Raw genomic sequence first — 15,279 nt, forward strand, 5'->3', positions numbered from 1 at the left:
TTGCCATTAAAGAAAACAGCCCTACCATGTAACCACAGAATCACAGAAAACATTGAGTTGGAAGAGACCTCTGAGCTCATCCAGTCCAATCTTTGACACAGCACTGCAGGGTCAGCACTAAACCATGTCCCTAAGCATCAGCTCCACAGGCTGCTTAAACACCTCCAGGGATGGGGACTCCAGCACTGCCCTGGGCAGAACATTCCAGTGGTTGAGAACCCTCTCTGGCAAGAGAGCATCCAGCCTGAACCTGCCCTGGGGCAGCTTGGAACCAACTCCTCTAGTCCACTTTGTGCTAGTTTGAAGCTAGCTAGAATGTTTTTGGTAAGAAGAATTAGATGCTAGGCTGTGAAAAGGAAACAATGCTGATGTCTGCTGCACTCATAGGCTTGCTGAGATGGATGAGAACAAGAACACAAAGAGTTGCTCTCTGGCTTTGGGTCTGTACTTCTCTCTCTAACCTAACCTGCTGTCTGTGTGACTAATCCATCTGCTTCCTAACCCCCCTGGCTGACCCTCCAAACTCACTTTGAATGTAAGACAAAGTTTGGAGTAAGGTAGAGGGGTGGGAAGAAGGTGTCAGGGTGGTTGGGAGCCCCTCCTGGGGACTCTGATCTATGGCAGGGCTGTTGTGTTTCTGTACTACCTTTAACTTGTCTATTTCTGTCTATAGCTGTAACTGTTGTAACTCTCTGCTCCTATCTTGTGCTAAGGTGTAAAACATAAAGCTTCATTCAATTTCCAGCTTGGCTGAGTCTAGTCTGGGTGATCTCATGAAAGGGCAGGGTAGCACCCAAAGCATCACACTGTCTCTTGCTACCAAGGAGAAGAGGCTGCTCCTCCCTCGCTCCAACCTCCCTTCAGGTAGCTGCAGAGAGCAACGAAGGCTCCGTTCTTGCTTGTGCTGTTGAAGCTGCCCACTTAATAGATGTTTCTGTTATTTATACCATCTGCAAACCCACAGGTACTTAGGAAGAGGAATAGCAAGTGTGGTTATCTGGCTGCTGATCTGTGTGTAGCCAGGTTGTATAGCTAGAGCCTAGCACTGGCTCTGGTTTATTTCAGCTGTGAATCCCCGACACAAAAAGCTGCACGCCAAGAGGTGTAATAAAGCAGTATGAAAGCAGGCAGTGATTAACAGCCCAGAAGCTTCTTTTATCATTATCAACTACTTCCAAAGAAGCATTTATATGTTTCCCCATCTCTAGGGAGCTGGCACTTAGCATTAAAAATACATGAATAACAAATGAAGCTCTGTGTACCTTATGGCCTTTTAATAATGCAAAAATCTTAGGATTCAGGATATGATACAGGAAAACAAAGGGGGAAAAAAAGAAGAGTGGGAAGAAAATAATGTGAGAGCCCAGTGCAGAGGATAGGTTATAGTGTGTGTGGGGTGGGGGTTAAACTGTAGAACAGCAGCTTGTTGTATCTACTGAGAAAAATTACCCAGGGAAAAGGAATACATGGAGCAGAGGGGCTAGTTGCAACTATGGCTGCAGTTGGAGAGAGAATCATAGAATCAACCAGGTTGGGAGAGACCTCCAAGATCATCCAGTCCAACCTAGCACCCAGCCCTATCCAGTCAACCAGACCATGGCACCAAGTGCCTCATCCAGGCTTTTCTTGAAGACCCCCAGGGACGGTGCCTCCACCACCTCCCTGGGCAGCCCATTCCAATGCCAATCACTCTCTCTGTGAAGAACTTCTTCCTAACATCCAGCCTAGACCTCCCCCAGCACAACTTGAGACTGTGTCCCCTTGTCCTGTTGCTGGTTGCCTGGGAGAAGAGCCCAACCCCACCTGGCTACAGCCTCCCTTCAGGGAGTTGTAGACAGCAATGAGCTCTGCCCTGAGCCTCCTCTTCTCCAGGCTAAACACCCCCAGCTCCCTCAGCCTCTCCTCACAGGGCTCTGCTCCAGGCCCCTCACCAGCTTTGTTGCCCTTCTCTGGACACCTTCCAGCACCTCAACATCTCTCTTGAATTGAGGGGCCCAGAACTGGACACAGCACTCAAGGTGTGGCCTGAGCAGTGCTGAGCACAGGGGCAGAATAACCTCCCTTGTCCTACTGGCCACACTGTTCCTGATGCAGGCCAGGACACCATTGGCTCTCTTGGCCACCTGGGCACACTGCTGCCTCATCTTCAGCCACTATCTATCAGCACCCCCAGGTCCCTTTCCTCCTGGCTGCTTTCCAGCCACTCAGTCCCCAGCCTGTAGTGCTGCTTGGGGTTGTTGTGGCCAAAGTGCAGAACCCTGCACTTGGCTTTGTTAAATCTCATCCCATTGGCCTCTGCCCACCCACCCAGCCTGGCCAGGTCCCTCTGCAGGGCTCTCCTACCTTCCAACAGCTCCACACCTGCTCCTATCTTGGTGTCATCTGCAAACTTACTGATGCAGGACTCAATCCCCTCATCCAGATCATCAATAAAGACATTGAACAGGCCTGGGCCCAGCACCGATCCTTGGGGAACACCACCAGTGCCAGCTGCCAACTGGATGTGGCACCGTTCACCACCACTCTCTGGGCTCTGCCATCCATCCAGAGCTGGAGAGGGAGAGGGAAATCAAGCAAGAGAGCAACACCTACCTTAAGGGCATCCTGTGTGTCATCGAGGCAGTAGACTCGGATGCTGTACTCCAGCGAAGAGCAGGAGAGGGGTCCGAAGATGGCCAGTTTGAGACGTTTGGCTGCTGCTTTGGTGATTGACTGTCCCACCAAGGCATATGTGCTGAGGGTTTCTGTCAGGATATGGCAGGCTTCTGTGTCCAGCTGGATATAGCACGGAGTGGTGAAGTTTTCCTCTCCAACCACCACCACATCCTAAGGGAGAAAGAGGTCAAGTCAGAGCTCCCAGCTCCTCGCAGCAGCTCCCCTTTGAGGCAGCAATGTCCCTTTCAAGCCTGGATGATGCACAAAGTCCTTGCTGTCTGCATCTTAGATGAATCAGGGTTTTCAGTCCCTGCCTCTGGCTTTTCTCCTGCGTAGAGAGGGGCTAATTTCTCTGGGTGATGATGCTGGTAGAAACATCCTCCTGTCTTCACTCCCCTAAGACACGTAGCTCTTCCCTCTGGGCCCTGCAGCAGCTTTGCATGTTCTCAGTAGAGTTAGGCAGATAATTAAAACATCACCAATACTTTATGGAAGAAAGATGTTGCAGAACTAATACTTTGGTGACCATGATTTAACATCAGTAGCTGCAAGCACGTTGAATAATTAATTGCTTTTCACTTCCTAAGCATGACAATATGCAATGACAAAAACTCAAGGAAGGGAAGCAACCTCTGCTAGGGCTGAACACCACAGCTCCATGAAGCATCACCTGCTGCTTTGCTGAAATAATGCTCTGTGATGCCACTGCAGAGTGAAGAATCATAGAATCATAGAATCATAGAATCAGCCAGGTTGGAAGAGACCTCCAAGATCATCCAGCCCAACCTAGCACCCAGCCCTATCCAATCAACCAGACCATGGCACTAAGTGCCTCATCCAGTCTTTTCTTGAAGACCCCCAGGGACGGTGCCTCCACCACCTCCCTGGGCAGCCCATTCCAATGGGAAGAAAAGAAACAGATGCATCCCAAACCTCCACACCCTGTGCACAAAGAGAAACAGCTCCCCTGCTAATTTCTCCATTCAACCCTGCATGCAGTGTCCTGCATGCAACACAAGGTGCTTTGAACTACCTGAAGGGGCATTGTAGCCAGGTGGGGGGTGGCCTCTTCTCCCAGGTAACCAGCAATAGAACAAGGGGACACAGTCTCAAGTTGTGCCAGGGTAGGTCTAGGCTGGATGTTAGGAGGAAGTTGTTGGCAGAGAGAGTGATTGGCATTGGAATGGGCTGCCCAGGGAGGTGGTGGAGGCACCGTCCCTGGAGGTGTTCAAGAAAAGCCTGGATGAGGCACTTAGTGCCATGGTCTGGTTGATTGGTTAGGGCTGAGTGCTAGGTTGGACTGGATGATGTTGGAGGTCTCTTCCAACCTGGTTGATTCTATGATTCTGTGATTCTATGAACGGCTCTGAGAGAGAGCAGAAGCGATCAGGCAGCAGCAGGTGATGGCAAACCCACCACTTGCCACACGATGTTTAGCACAGCTGAGCTGTTTCTGCTGCCTGCAGGTCTGCAGCACAACGTACACACCTGGCAGCTGAACAGCGTGGGCTCAACTGAAGTGTGGCATTAAGCTCTGGCTCTCGAGTCTCACATGCCCTGTGTGCAGGGGGCAAGGCTCCCCCTTCACATGGCAACTGGATCTGGCAGGAGGTGCTGACCTCCACTGGTGCTGCAAGGCTGTGCATGCATAGGGTCATAGATCATAGAATCATAAAATCATAGAATCAGGTTGGAAGAGACCTTCACCATCCCTGGAGGTGTTGAAGCAAAGCCTGGATGAGGCACTTGGTGCCATGGTCCAGTTGACTGACCAGGGCTGGGTGCTAGGTTGGACTGGATGAGCTTGGAGCTCTCTTCCAACCTGCTTGATTCTATGATTCTTCAAGCTCACCCAGTCCAGCCTATCACCCAGCCTTATCCAATCAACTATGTGTGTGTGTGTATGTGCATGTGCAGGGCTCAGCTTGGAGAAGCTCCCATGTGGTGGTCAGGGACTCGGTAGGTGCTGAGGAGGCTGTGCTGGCACCGGTGTATGCATGGCTGGCAGAGTAACCACTCTGTCAAGGGCAGGAGGAGGAAGGGGGTGAGAATGAAGTGGTGCCAGTAACAGGCAGACAAAAATAAGGAACATATGTGTGGTGCCAAGAATCAGGCTGGTGGGGTGCAGATTAGTTGGCAAGACAGCCTCTTGTTCACTGCACGCTCGCTCCCTGCCTGAGGAAGAGCTGGTGCCACAGGCAGGGGGGGGAATGTGAGAGCCTAAGGCAATGCTGGACATGGAGCTCTCAGCCAAACTGCCTTCAAAAGCCACTCTGATCTCATTAAATCTGTTGGTAGGAGAAAGTGTCTTTGCCAAATTAATTACATGAAACCACACTGATGGCAGCAGGTACCCAGGAGCAGAGGGCTGGAGAGGAGGGGTCTGCCAGGATGGCCCAGGCTTGATGAATGCATCACTTCATGCTCCAGTTACAGTGGAAGATCCTTCTGCCACCCTGCCCTGGGACATCTTCCTGCTGCACTACTGGCAAAGAACCTGTGAGATCCTGACTGTTTTGGTTGTCTCAAACAGTGCCACCGAAGGTAGGGTGTGCACATGGCACTCTGCACACTTCTGGGGGCACTGCCCTTCCCTCTGCCTGCCACAGGCAGGGTGAGGGGAAAACCAGGGGCTGCCAGGGAAGGAAGAGGGAGCAGAGGGACGGAGGCAGCCACATAGGTCCATGTCCACCTGTGTGCCTGAAGGGCTTTGCAGGAGACAAACTGCACCACCTGCCCTGTGCTGCTCCGCTCCCACTGCCACCTGTGGCCTGGAGAAAAGCCACATGGCATGGCCCTGCTCTGTGCTGCCTGAGCCCTGCAGAAGACCACATGGCATGGCCCTGCTCTGTGCTGCCTGAGCCCTGCAGAAGATCACAAGGCATGGCCCTGCTCTGTGCTGCCTGAGCCCTGCAGAAGACCACATTGCATGGCCTGCTCTGTGCTGCCTGAGCCCTGCAGAAGACCACAAGGCATGGCCCTGCTCTGTGCTGCCTGAGCCCTGCAGAAGACCACATGGCATGGCCCTGCTCTGTGCTGCCTGAGCCCTGCAGAAGACCACAAGGCATGGCCCTGCTCTGTGCTGCCTGAGCCCTGCAGAAGACCACAAAGCATGGCCCTGCTCTGTGCTGCCTGAGCCCTGCAGAAGACCACAAGGCATGGCCCTGCTCTGTGCTGCCTGAGCCCTGCAGAAGACCACATTGCATGGCCTGCTCTGTGCTGCCTGAGCCCTGCAGAAGACCACAAGGCATGGCCCTGCTCTGTGCTGCCTGAGCCCTGCAGAAGACCACAAAGCATGGCCCTGCTCTGTGCTGCCTGAGCCCTGCAGAAGACCACAAGGCATGGCCCTGCTCTGTGCTGCCTGAGCCCTGCAGAAGACCACATTGCATGGCCTGCTCTGTGCTGCCTGAGCCCTGCAGAAGACCACAAAGCATGGCCCTGCTCTGTGCTGCCTGAGCCCTGCAGAAGACCACAAGACATGGCCCTGCTCTGTGCTGCCTGAGCCCTGCAGAAGACCACAAAGCATGGCCCTGCTCTGTGCTGCCTGAGCCCTGCAGAAGACCACAAAGCATGGCCCTGCTCTGTGCTGCCTGAGCCCTGCAGAAGACCACAAAGCATGGCCCTGCTCTGTGCTGCCTGAGCCCTGCAGAAGACCACAAAGCATGGCCCTGCTCTGTGCTGCCTGAGCCCTGCAGAAGACCACAAGGCATGGCCCTGCTCTGTGCTGCCTGAGCCCTGCAGAAGACCACAAGGCATGGCCCTGCTCTGTGCTGCCTGAGCCCTGCAGAAGACCACAAAGCATGGCCCTGCTCTGTGCTGCCTGAGCCCTGCAGAAGACCACAAAGCATGGCCCTGCTCTGTGCTGCCTGAGCCCTGCAGAAGACCACAAGGCATGGCCCTGCTCTGTGCTGCCTGAGCCCTGCAGAAGACCACAAAGCATGGCCCTGCTCTGTGCTGCCTGAGCCCTGCAGAAGACCACAAGGCATGGCCCTGCTCTGTGCTGCCTGAGCCCTGCAGAAGACCACAAGGCATGGCCCTGCTCTGTGCTGCCTGAGCCCTGCAGAAGACCACAAGGCATGGCCCTGCTCTGTGCTGCCTGAGCCCTGCAGAAGACCACAAAGCATGGCCCTGCTCTGTGCTGCCTGAGCCCTGCAGAAGACCACAAGGCATGGCCCTGCTCTGTGCTGCCTGAGCCCTGCAGAAGACCACAAAGCATGGCCCTGCTCTGTGCTGCCTGAGCCCTGCAGAAGACCACAAGGCATGGCCCTGCTCTGTGCTGCCTGAGCCCTGCAGAAGACCACAAGGCATGGCCCTGCTCTGTGCTGCCTGAGCCCTGCAGAAGACCACATGGCATGGCCTGCTCTGTGCTGCCTGATGCCTGCAGAAGACCACAAGGCATGGCCCTGCTCTGTGCTGCCTGAGCCCTGCAGAAGACCACAAGACATGGCCCTGCTCTGTGCTGCCTGAGCCCTGCAGAAGACCACATTGCATGGCCTGCTCTGTGCTGCCTGAGCCCTGCAGAAGACCACAAGACATGGCCCTGCTCTGTGCTGCCCTAGTGGGAGGTGTCCCTGCCTATGGCAGGGGGTTGGAGCTGGCTGATCCTTGAGGTCCCTTCCAACCTAGACCATTCTATGACTCTACACTGCACTGAAGGCTGTCTAAAGGAGAACAGCACAGATTTAGCAGAGTGTCAAACACACAGGCTAGAGCTCTGGAGCCTCACCTCCCAAGGTCCCTGGGCAGCCTGGTGCTTCAGCTGGATCTGCCAATCCTCTGTGTTCGGCTCAGCGCAGTGGTGCATGGTTAAAATGACTGGACGGGTTAGTAGAGCTCCTGGGGGGCCACAGCTCACCACTGGTGTCAGCAGGGTTTGGCTGTCTTCTACAGGTGGCCTGGCAAAGGAACAGAAGGATAGATATGTTAAGTGAGAGGGGAAAAAAAACCCCAAACCCAGGCAAAAAGATACATCCAGGGGTGTAAAATAAAGGAAATAAATAACCCTGCTCTTCCAATGAAAAGATTGTGCCAGAAAAGGAGTGGGGTTGGCTTTGGTGGGCTTTTTATTTTTCACCCAAAGTCAAAAAACAGGTGGGATTTTGCCCAAATTGGAGGTTTAGGGGACAGAAAATGATGGGGACCCCCCCCACCCCAATTCTGAAGGATCCTTGGAGGCTTTAGCTGAGGCTTTGTTTCAATCACTGCTGAAACATGGCCACTGCTGCACTTGGCAGCTGTTCAGAGCATACAAGAGGCTCTTGTATGCACAACAATTATTTACTGTCTGGACAGAGGAAATTGAAGAGCAGGGGGAAAGAATGAACTAACGAGCCCATCTGAAGCCTTGTGAGTGATTATGACACATCTCAGATTGTGCAGTCTGAATTCAGAGTCACTCCACTTTACTTAAATGGCATTCAGAGCTACCAGAATGGCTGCTGTAAGTAGGCCTGTGGGGAGCAGATGTTTCCACCAGCAGGAAAGAAAGGGCAAGGGGATGGTAAGGATTAGTGCAGAGAGCTAAACACACTTGCAAAGCCTGAGACTGCTAAGGATCACCCACTTGGTGCCAGTCACTAGAGATGGGTGCTGTGGGAGCCCATACAAATGCTGAGGGCACAGAGCACACCCTGGAGTCTGTAACATGGTGGTAAGGATTAGTGCAGAGGGCTAAACACACTTGCAAAGCCTGAGACTGATAATGAGCACCCACTTGGTGTCAGTCACTAGAGATGGGTGCTGAGGGCACATAGCACACCCTGGAGTCTGCAACAGGGTGGTAAGGATTAGTGCAGAGGGATAAACACACTTGCAAAGCCTGAGACTGACAATGATCACCCATTTGGTGCCAGTCACTAGAGATGGGTGCTGTGGGAGCCCATACAAATGCTGAGGGCACAGAGCACACCCTGGAGTCTGCAACAGGGTGGTAAGGATTAGTGCAGAGAGCTAAACACACTTGCAAAGCCTGAGACTGATAATGATCACCCACTTTGCTGCCAGCCACTAGAGATGGGTGCTGAGGGCACATAGCACACCCTGGAGTCTGCAACAGGGTGGTAAGGATTAGTGCAGAGAACTAAACACACTTGCAAAGCCTGAGACTGCTAATGATCACCCACTTGGTGCCAGTCACTAGAGATGGGTGCTGTGGGAGCCCATACAAATGCTGAGGGCACAGAGCACACCCTGGAGTCTGTAACAGGGTGGTAAGGATTAGTGCAGAGAGCTAAACACACTTGCAAAGCCTGAGACTGATAATGATCACCCACTTTGCTGCCAGCCACTAGAGATGGGTGCTGAGGGCACATAGCACACCCTGGAGTCTGCAACAGGGTGGTAAGGATTAGTGCAGAGAACTAAACACACTTGCAAAGCCTGAGACTGCTAATGATCACCCACTTGGTGCCAGTCACTAGAGATGGGTGCTGTGGGAGCCCATACAAATGCTGAGGGCACAGAGCACACCCTGGAGTCTGTAACAGGGTGGTAAGGATTAGTGCAGAGAACTAAACACACTTGCAAAGCCTGAGACTGCTAATGAGCACCCACTTGGTGCCAGCCACTAGAGATGGGTGCTGAGGGCACAGAGCACACCCTGGAGTCTGCAACAGGGTGGTAAGGATTAGTGCAGAGAACTAAACACACTTGCAAAGCCTGAGACTGATAATGATCACCCACTTGCTACCAGTCACTAGAGATGGGTGCTGAGGGCACAGAGCACACCCTGGAGTTTGTAACAGGGTGGTAAGGATTAGTGCAGAGAGCTAAACACACTTGCAAAGCCTGAGACTGCTAATGATCAGTCACTAGAGATGGGTGCTGAGGGCACAGAGCACACCCTGGAGTCTGCAACAGGGTGGTAAGGATTAGTGCAGAGAGCTAAACACACTTGCAAAGCCTGAGACTGCTAATGAGCACCCACTTGGTGCCAGTCACTAGAGATGGGTGCTGTGGGAGCCCATACAAATGCTGAGGGCACAGAGCACACCCTGGAGTCTGTAACAGGGTGGTAAGGATTAGTGCAGAGAGCTAAACACACTTGCAAAGCCTGAGACTGCTAATGAGCACCCATTTGGTGCCAGCCACTAGAGATGGGTGCTGTGGGAGCCCATACAAATGCTGAGGGCACAGAGCACACCCTGGAGTCTGTAAATGATGTGTGTGTGCATGTTCATGTGTAAACTCTCCCAGACCAACTGCTGAGGAGCTGAAAACCAGAGGAAGCATGAGTGACTTTAACTATCCTGACATCTGGTGCATGACAAATGCAGCTCAATGTGCCTCATCCACTGCCTCTCTAAAATAATACAAAGGACAAACTCATGATCCAGAAACCAGCAAGTGGGAGATTAAAAGTGGCCAATGTGAACCACACTTCAAATTCCAGATCTGCTCCAGGCCCTCCAATCGTCCTGCTCTGGCTAAGGGTTCAATTCCTTGTTGCATCTACAAATACTTGCATTTACATCAGTACTGGTCTTAATTTGAGACAACAACAAATACTCTTTATTGCTGCAAGTCCTTGCCTTTACCAAAAGAATGAGCCAAACAAATAGCTGAGCACTGTAGCCAGGTGGGGGGTGGCCTCTTCTCCCAGGTAACCAGCAATAGAACAAGGGGACACAGTCTCAAGTTGTGCCAGGGTAGGTCTAGGCTGGATGTTAGGAAGAAGTTCTTCACAGAGAGAGTGATTGGCATTGGAATGGGCTGCCCAGGGAGGTGGTGGAGGCACTGTCCCTGGGGGTCTTCAGGAAAAGACTGGATGAGGCACTTGGTGCCATGGTCTAGTTGACTGGATAGGGCTGGGTGATAGGTTGGGCTGGATGAGCTTGGAGGTCTCTTCCAACCTGGTTGATTCTATGATTCTATGATTCTATCTCAGATGACATTTTCAAGCAGGCCAAATCAGGAGAGAAGGTGTTTTGATGCTAAATTTACTGGACCTATTCTGACTATTGCAAAGGAATGTGTCCTAAGATACACAGGATACATTATCTTGTAGTGACTGTTTAGGGTGTCAGGACTAGGGGAATGGAGCAAAACTAGAAGACAGATTCACAGAATCACAGAATTTCTTAAACTGGCAAAGCCCTTCAAGCTCATGGAGTCCAATCATTAGTTTCACACTGATAAGTCCTTGACTAAACCAAATCCCTCAGCATAGCATCTCATCACTGTGGTTGGAAAGGACTACAAGGACAACCCAGCATCTTTCATCACTAGACCACAGAATCAGTCAGGGTTGGAAGGGACCACAAGGAGCAGACAGTTCCAACCTCCTGCCATGGGCAGGGACACCCTACCCTAGAGCAGGCTGCACACAGCCTCAGCCAGCCTGGCCTCAAACACCTCCAGCCATGGGGCCTCAACCACCTCCCTGGGCAACCCATGCCAGCCTCTCACCACTCTCATGCTCAACAACTTCCTCCTCATGTCCAGTCTGGGTCTCCCCACCTCCAGCTTTGCTCCATTCCCCCCAGTCCTGGCACTCCCTCACAGCCTAAAAAGTCCCTCCCCAGCTTTTTTGCAGGCCCCCTTCAGATCCTGGCAGGCCACAAGAAGGTCCCCTGGGAGCCTCCTCTGCTCCAGCCTGCACAGCCCCAACTCTTTCAGTCTGTGCTCACAGCAGAGCTGCTGCAGCCCTCTCAGCATCCTCCTGGCCCTGCTCTGGACACACTCCAGCACATCCACATCCTTCTTGTCCCAGGGGCTCCAGAGCTGGATGCAGTACTCCAGGTGGGGTCTCAGCAGAGCACAGCAGAGAGGGAGAATCCCCTCCCTGGCCCTGCTGGCCACACTGCTCCTGCTGCAGCCCAGGCTCTGCTTGGCTCTCTGGGCTGCAAGTGCACACTGCTGGCTCCTGTTGAGCTTCTCCTCCACCAGCACCCCCAAGTCTCTCTCCTCAGGGCTGCTCTCCAGCCACTCACTGCCCAGCCTGGATTGGTGCTTGGCATTGCCTCGACCCAGCTGCAGGACCTTGCACTTGGTCTTGCTGAACCTCACAGGCTCAAGCACCACATCCACTCTCCATTTCAACAGGGATGGTGACTCCACCACCTCCCTGGGCAGCCTGTGCCAGTGCCTGACCACCTGCTCAGGAAAGAACTTCCTCCCAACAGCCAACCTAAACCTGCCATGATGCAACTTGAGGCCATTTCCTCTTCTCCTAGCATTAGTAACTGGGGAGAAGAGACCAGCTCCAGCCTCACTGCAGCCTCCTTTTAGGTAGCTGTAGAGGGCAATAAGGTCCCCTCTCAGCCTCCTCTTCTCCAGACTGAACACCCCCAGCTCCCTCAGCTGCTCCTCACAGGCCATGTTTGCCAGAGCTCTCCCCAGCCTCATTGCCCTTCTCTGCACCACTCCAGCACCTCAGTTTGGATGTTCTTCACTCTGAGGGTGGTGAGACACTGGAACAGGTTGCTCAGGGTTGTGGTGGAAGCCTCATCCCAGCAGATTTTTACGGCCAGGCTGGATGTGGCCCTGAGCAGCCTGTTCTAGTGTGAGGTGTCCCTGCCCATGGCAGGGGGACTGGAATTAGATGATACTTCAAGTTCTTTCCAGCCCTGACAATTCTATGACCCTATGCCTCATTTTGACCACCTGAATTCTGCCTCCATCTATCTCACAGAAAATGAGAGATGAACTTTTGAGCCACCCTTTGTTGTTTTTCCACAGTGAGATGAAGGCACTTCTGAAAAGGATCTCTTGTTGCTGCAAATGTTGTGGGAGATGTTTATCACACTGGGGGGGAGGGGGGGAGAAGGGAAGAAGTTTGGCATGGAAAAAAACCTAAATCTACTCAAATCAGTAAATCCAGGTGATCTGGAAAATGCACTGATCAGTTTAGCAAGTTACTTAAAACTTGCTTCTGAAAAGCCATGGACTGGAAACAAACAGCTGCAATATAGCTGCCTTTTGAAAGAGATGTGAAGTGTAACAATCTGGACAGCTATGGTGTCCTCTGCCAGGGATTTTAGCCTGGCAAACAGAACACAAACGAGATGAAACACTAGCAGACAGAGCACAGAATCACAGGATCAGTCAGGGAGGGAGGTGGTGGAGTTCCCATGCCTGGAGGTGTTTAAGAGGAGGCTGGGTGAGGCACTTAGTGTCATGGTCTGGTTAATGAGAAGGGTTAGGTGATAGGTTGGACTCGATGATCTCAGAGGTCTTTTCCAACCTGAGTGTTTCTGTGATTCTGTGAGTTGCTGTCCCTGGAGATGTTGAAGCAAAGCCTGGATGAGGCACTTAGTGCCATGGTCTGGTTGATTGGCCAGGGCTGGATGCTAGGTTGGCCAGGATGAGCTTGGAGGTCTCTTCCAACCTGCTTGATTCTATGATACAGACCTGGGGTCCAATTTGTGTACCATCAGGAAGGGATGGTACAGGGTCTGTGTCACCAACAGCAGCCTGATAGTTAGCACCTGGCTAACCTAACTTCATCTAAAAGGCCCTAAGGCAGCAGAAAAGAATATCCACAAATTGGACTGGATGATCCTGGAGGTCTCTTCCAACCTGGCTGATTCTATGATTTGGGCTGAATTGCAAAGCCAGCAGTCAAAAAGCATACAGGAGGGACTATATCATGAGTGCTGGGAAAAATATACATCATGCAGTTAAAATTGATAGGCATCTCAGCACTGTGCTTAAAAAAGCCAAAGGGTCATAGCAATACTATGGGATTTTAGCCTGAAGTGGTCTCAAAGTAGAATCTTTAGTCAGTGCTCCATGACAAAATTTCGTTAGCTATTCAGTTTTAGATGTCTGATGCAGGGCATGATTCCACACTGCAACCAGAGAATCACAGAATCAAGCAGGCTGCAAGAGACCTCCAAGCTCAGCCAGCCCAACCTAGCACCCAGCCCTGCCCAAGCAACCAGACCATGGCACTAAGTGCCCCAGCCAGGCTTGGCTTCAACACCTCCAGGCACAGCCACTCCACCACCTCCCTGGGCAGCCCATTCCAATGCCAATCACTCTCTCTGACAACAACTTCCTAACAACATCCAGCCCAGACCTCCCCTGGCACAGCTTCACACTGTGTCCCCTTGTTCTGTTGCTGCTTGCCTGGCAGGAGAGCCCAACCCCACCTGGCTACAGCCTCCCTTCAGGGAGCTGCAGACAGCAATGAGCTCTGCCCTGAGCCTCCTCTTCTCCAGGCCAAACAACCCCAGCTCCCTCAGCCTCTCCTCATAGGGTTTGTGTTCCAGGCCCTTCATATAATGACTTGCAGAGTTCTTGAGTGGCATGCAGAAGCAGGCAATGTCATTGAAAAGGTAGCATCTCAGCTATGTGGAAGTCCCTGCTCAAATCTGAGTACTGTGAAGCCAGAAATTCTATTCACAGTGTGGCAGACAATGTAAATAGAAGCACAATCATTCCACTTGCAGGTAGCAATTAATAAGGGCTTCCAGCAAGGAACAATGAGAGCCAGGTAATAATGCAAAACACCCAGAGACAGTAAAACATAAGGGTAGGAAATGAAACCTTACTGATTCTGCAGCAGCTTACACTGTGAGAGCAAATCAAGCTCCAAATATACTCACTAGCAAAGAAAGCACTACAAGTGAAAAGCATCTCAGGAGAGCTTACTGCATGCAGCAGGTTTCAACCTGTGACACAGTGGCAAAAAGCACATCTGGTTTCTCAGGCTGTGGGGAACAAGGCAGGTCAGAGCACACCGAGGTGATGCTGCCTTTACCTTTACTCTTCAGCTCTAATGTGACTGCAGGTAGCAGGGCAGGCAGAGTCCCTCAGGGATCACTCCTGGGAGCAGTCTTGTCCAATATCTTTGTGGGTGCCATGGACAGAGGCTTTGAGTGCAGCCTCAGCAAGTTTGCTGATGACACTGAGCTGTGTGGTGCAGCAGCCAGGCTGGAGGGCAGGGATCCATCCAGGGGGAGCTGGACAGGCTGCAGAGGTAGGCACAAGCCAAGCTCAGGAGGTGCAACAAGACCAAGTGCAAGGTCCTGCATCTGTGTGGAGGCAATGCCAAGCACAGATCCAGGCTAGGTAGTGAGTGGCTGGAGAGCAGCCCTGAGGAGAGGGACTTGGGGGTGCTGGTGGAGAAGAAGCTCAACAGGAGCCAGCAGTGTGCACTTGCAGCCCAGAAAGCCAAGCAGAGCCTGGGCTGCAGCAGCAGAAGTGTGGCCAGCAGGGCCAGGGAGGGGATTCTCCCCCTCTGCTGTGCTCTGCTGAGACCCCACCTGCAGTACTGCATCCAGTTCTGGAGCCCCTGGGACAAGAAGGCTGTGGAGATGCTGGAGAGTGTCCAGAGCAGGGCCAGGAGGATGCTGAGAGGGCTGCAGCAGCTCTGCTGTGAGCACAGACTGAAAGAGTTGGGGCTGTTGAGTCTGGAGCAGAGGAGGCTCCCAGGGGACCTTCTTGTGGCCTTCCAGTATGTGAAGGGGGCTACAAAAAAGCTGGGGAGGGACTTTCGAGGCTCACAGACAGTGCCAGGACTGGTGGGAATGGAGCAAAGCTGGAGGTGGGGAGAGTCAGAGTGGAAGTTGTTGAGCATGAGAGTGGTGAGAGGCTGGCATGGGTTGCCCAGGGAGGTGGTTGAGGCCCCATGGCTGGAGGTGTTTAAGGCCAGGCTGGCTGAGGCTGTGGGCAGCCTGC

The 15,279-nt window shown here is 52.8% G+C and overlaps 1 protein-coding gene across 1 annotated transcript in view; it reads right to left on the reverse strand.

Annotated features, from left to right (window-relative positions):
* The window catches only part of UNC5C (unc-5 netrin receptor C), a 337,270-nt gene that overhangs the window by 15,353 nt on the left and 306,638 nt on the right, over positions 1–15,279 (reverse strand). The window contains exons 11-12 of the mRNA XM_064148354.1: positions 7,382–7,550; positions 2,593–2,826 (exon numbers count right to left, since the gene is read on the reverse strand). Coding sequence (XP_064004424.1) covers positions 2,593–2,826; positions 7,382–7,550 — 403 coding nt within the window. The remainder of the gene's footprint in view (positions 1–2,592; positions 2,827–7,381; positions 7,551–15,279) is intronic.

This window comes from Pogoniulus pusillus, chromosome 9, assembly GCF_015220805.1.
Source record: "Pogoniulus pusillus isolate bPogPus1 chromosome 9, bPogPus1.pri, whole genome shotgun sequence".
In the NCBI taxonomy this organism is placed as follows: Eukaryota; Metazoa; Chordata; class Aves; order Piciformes; family Lybiidae; genus Pogoniulus; species Pogoniulus pusillus.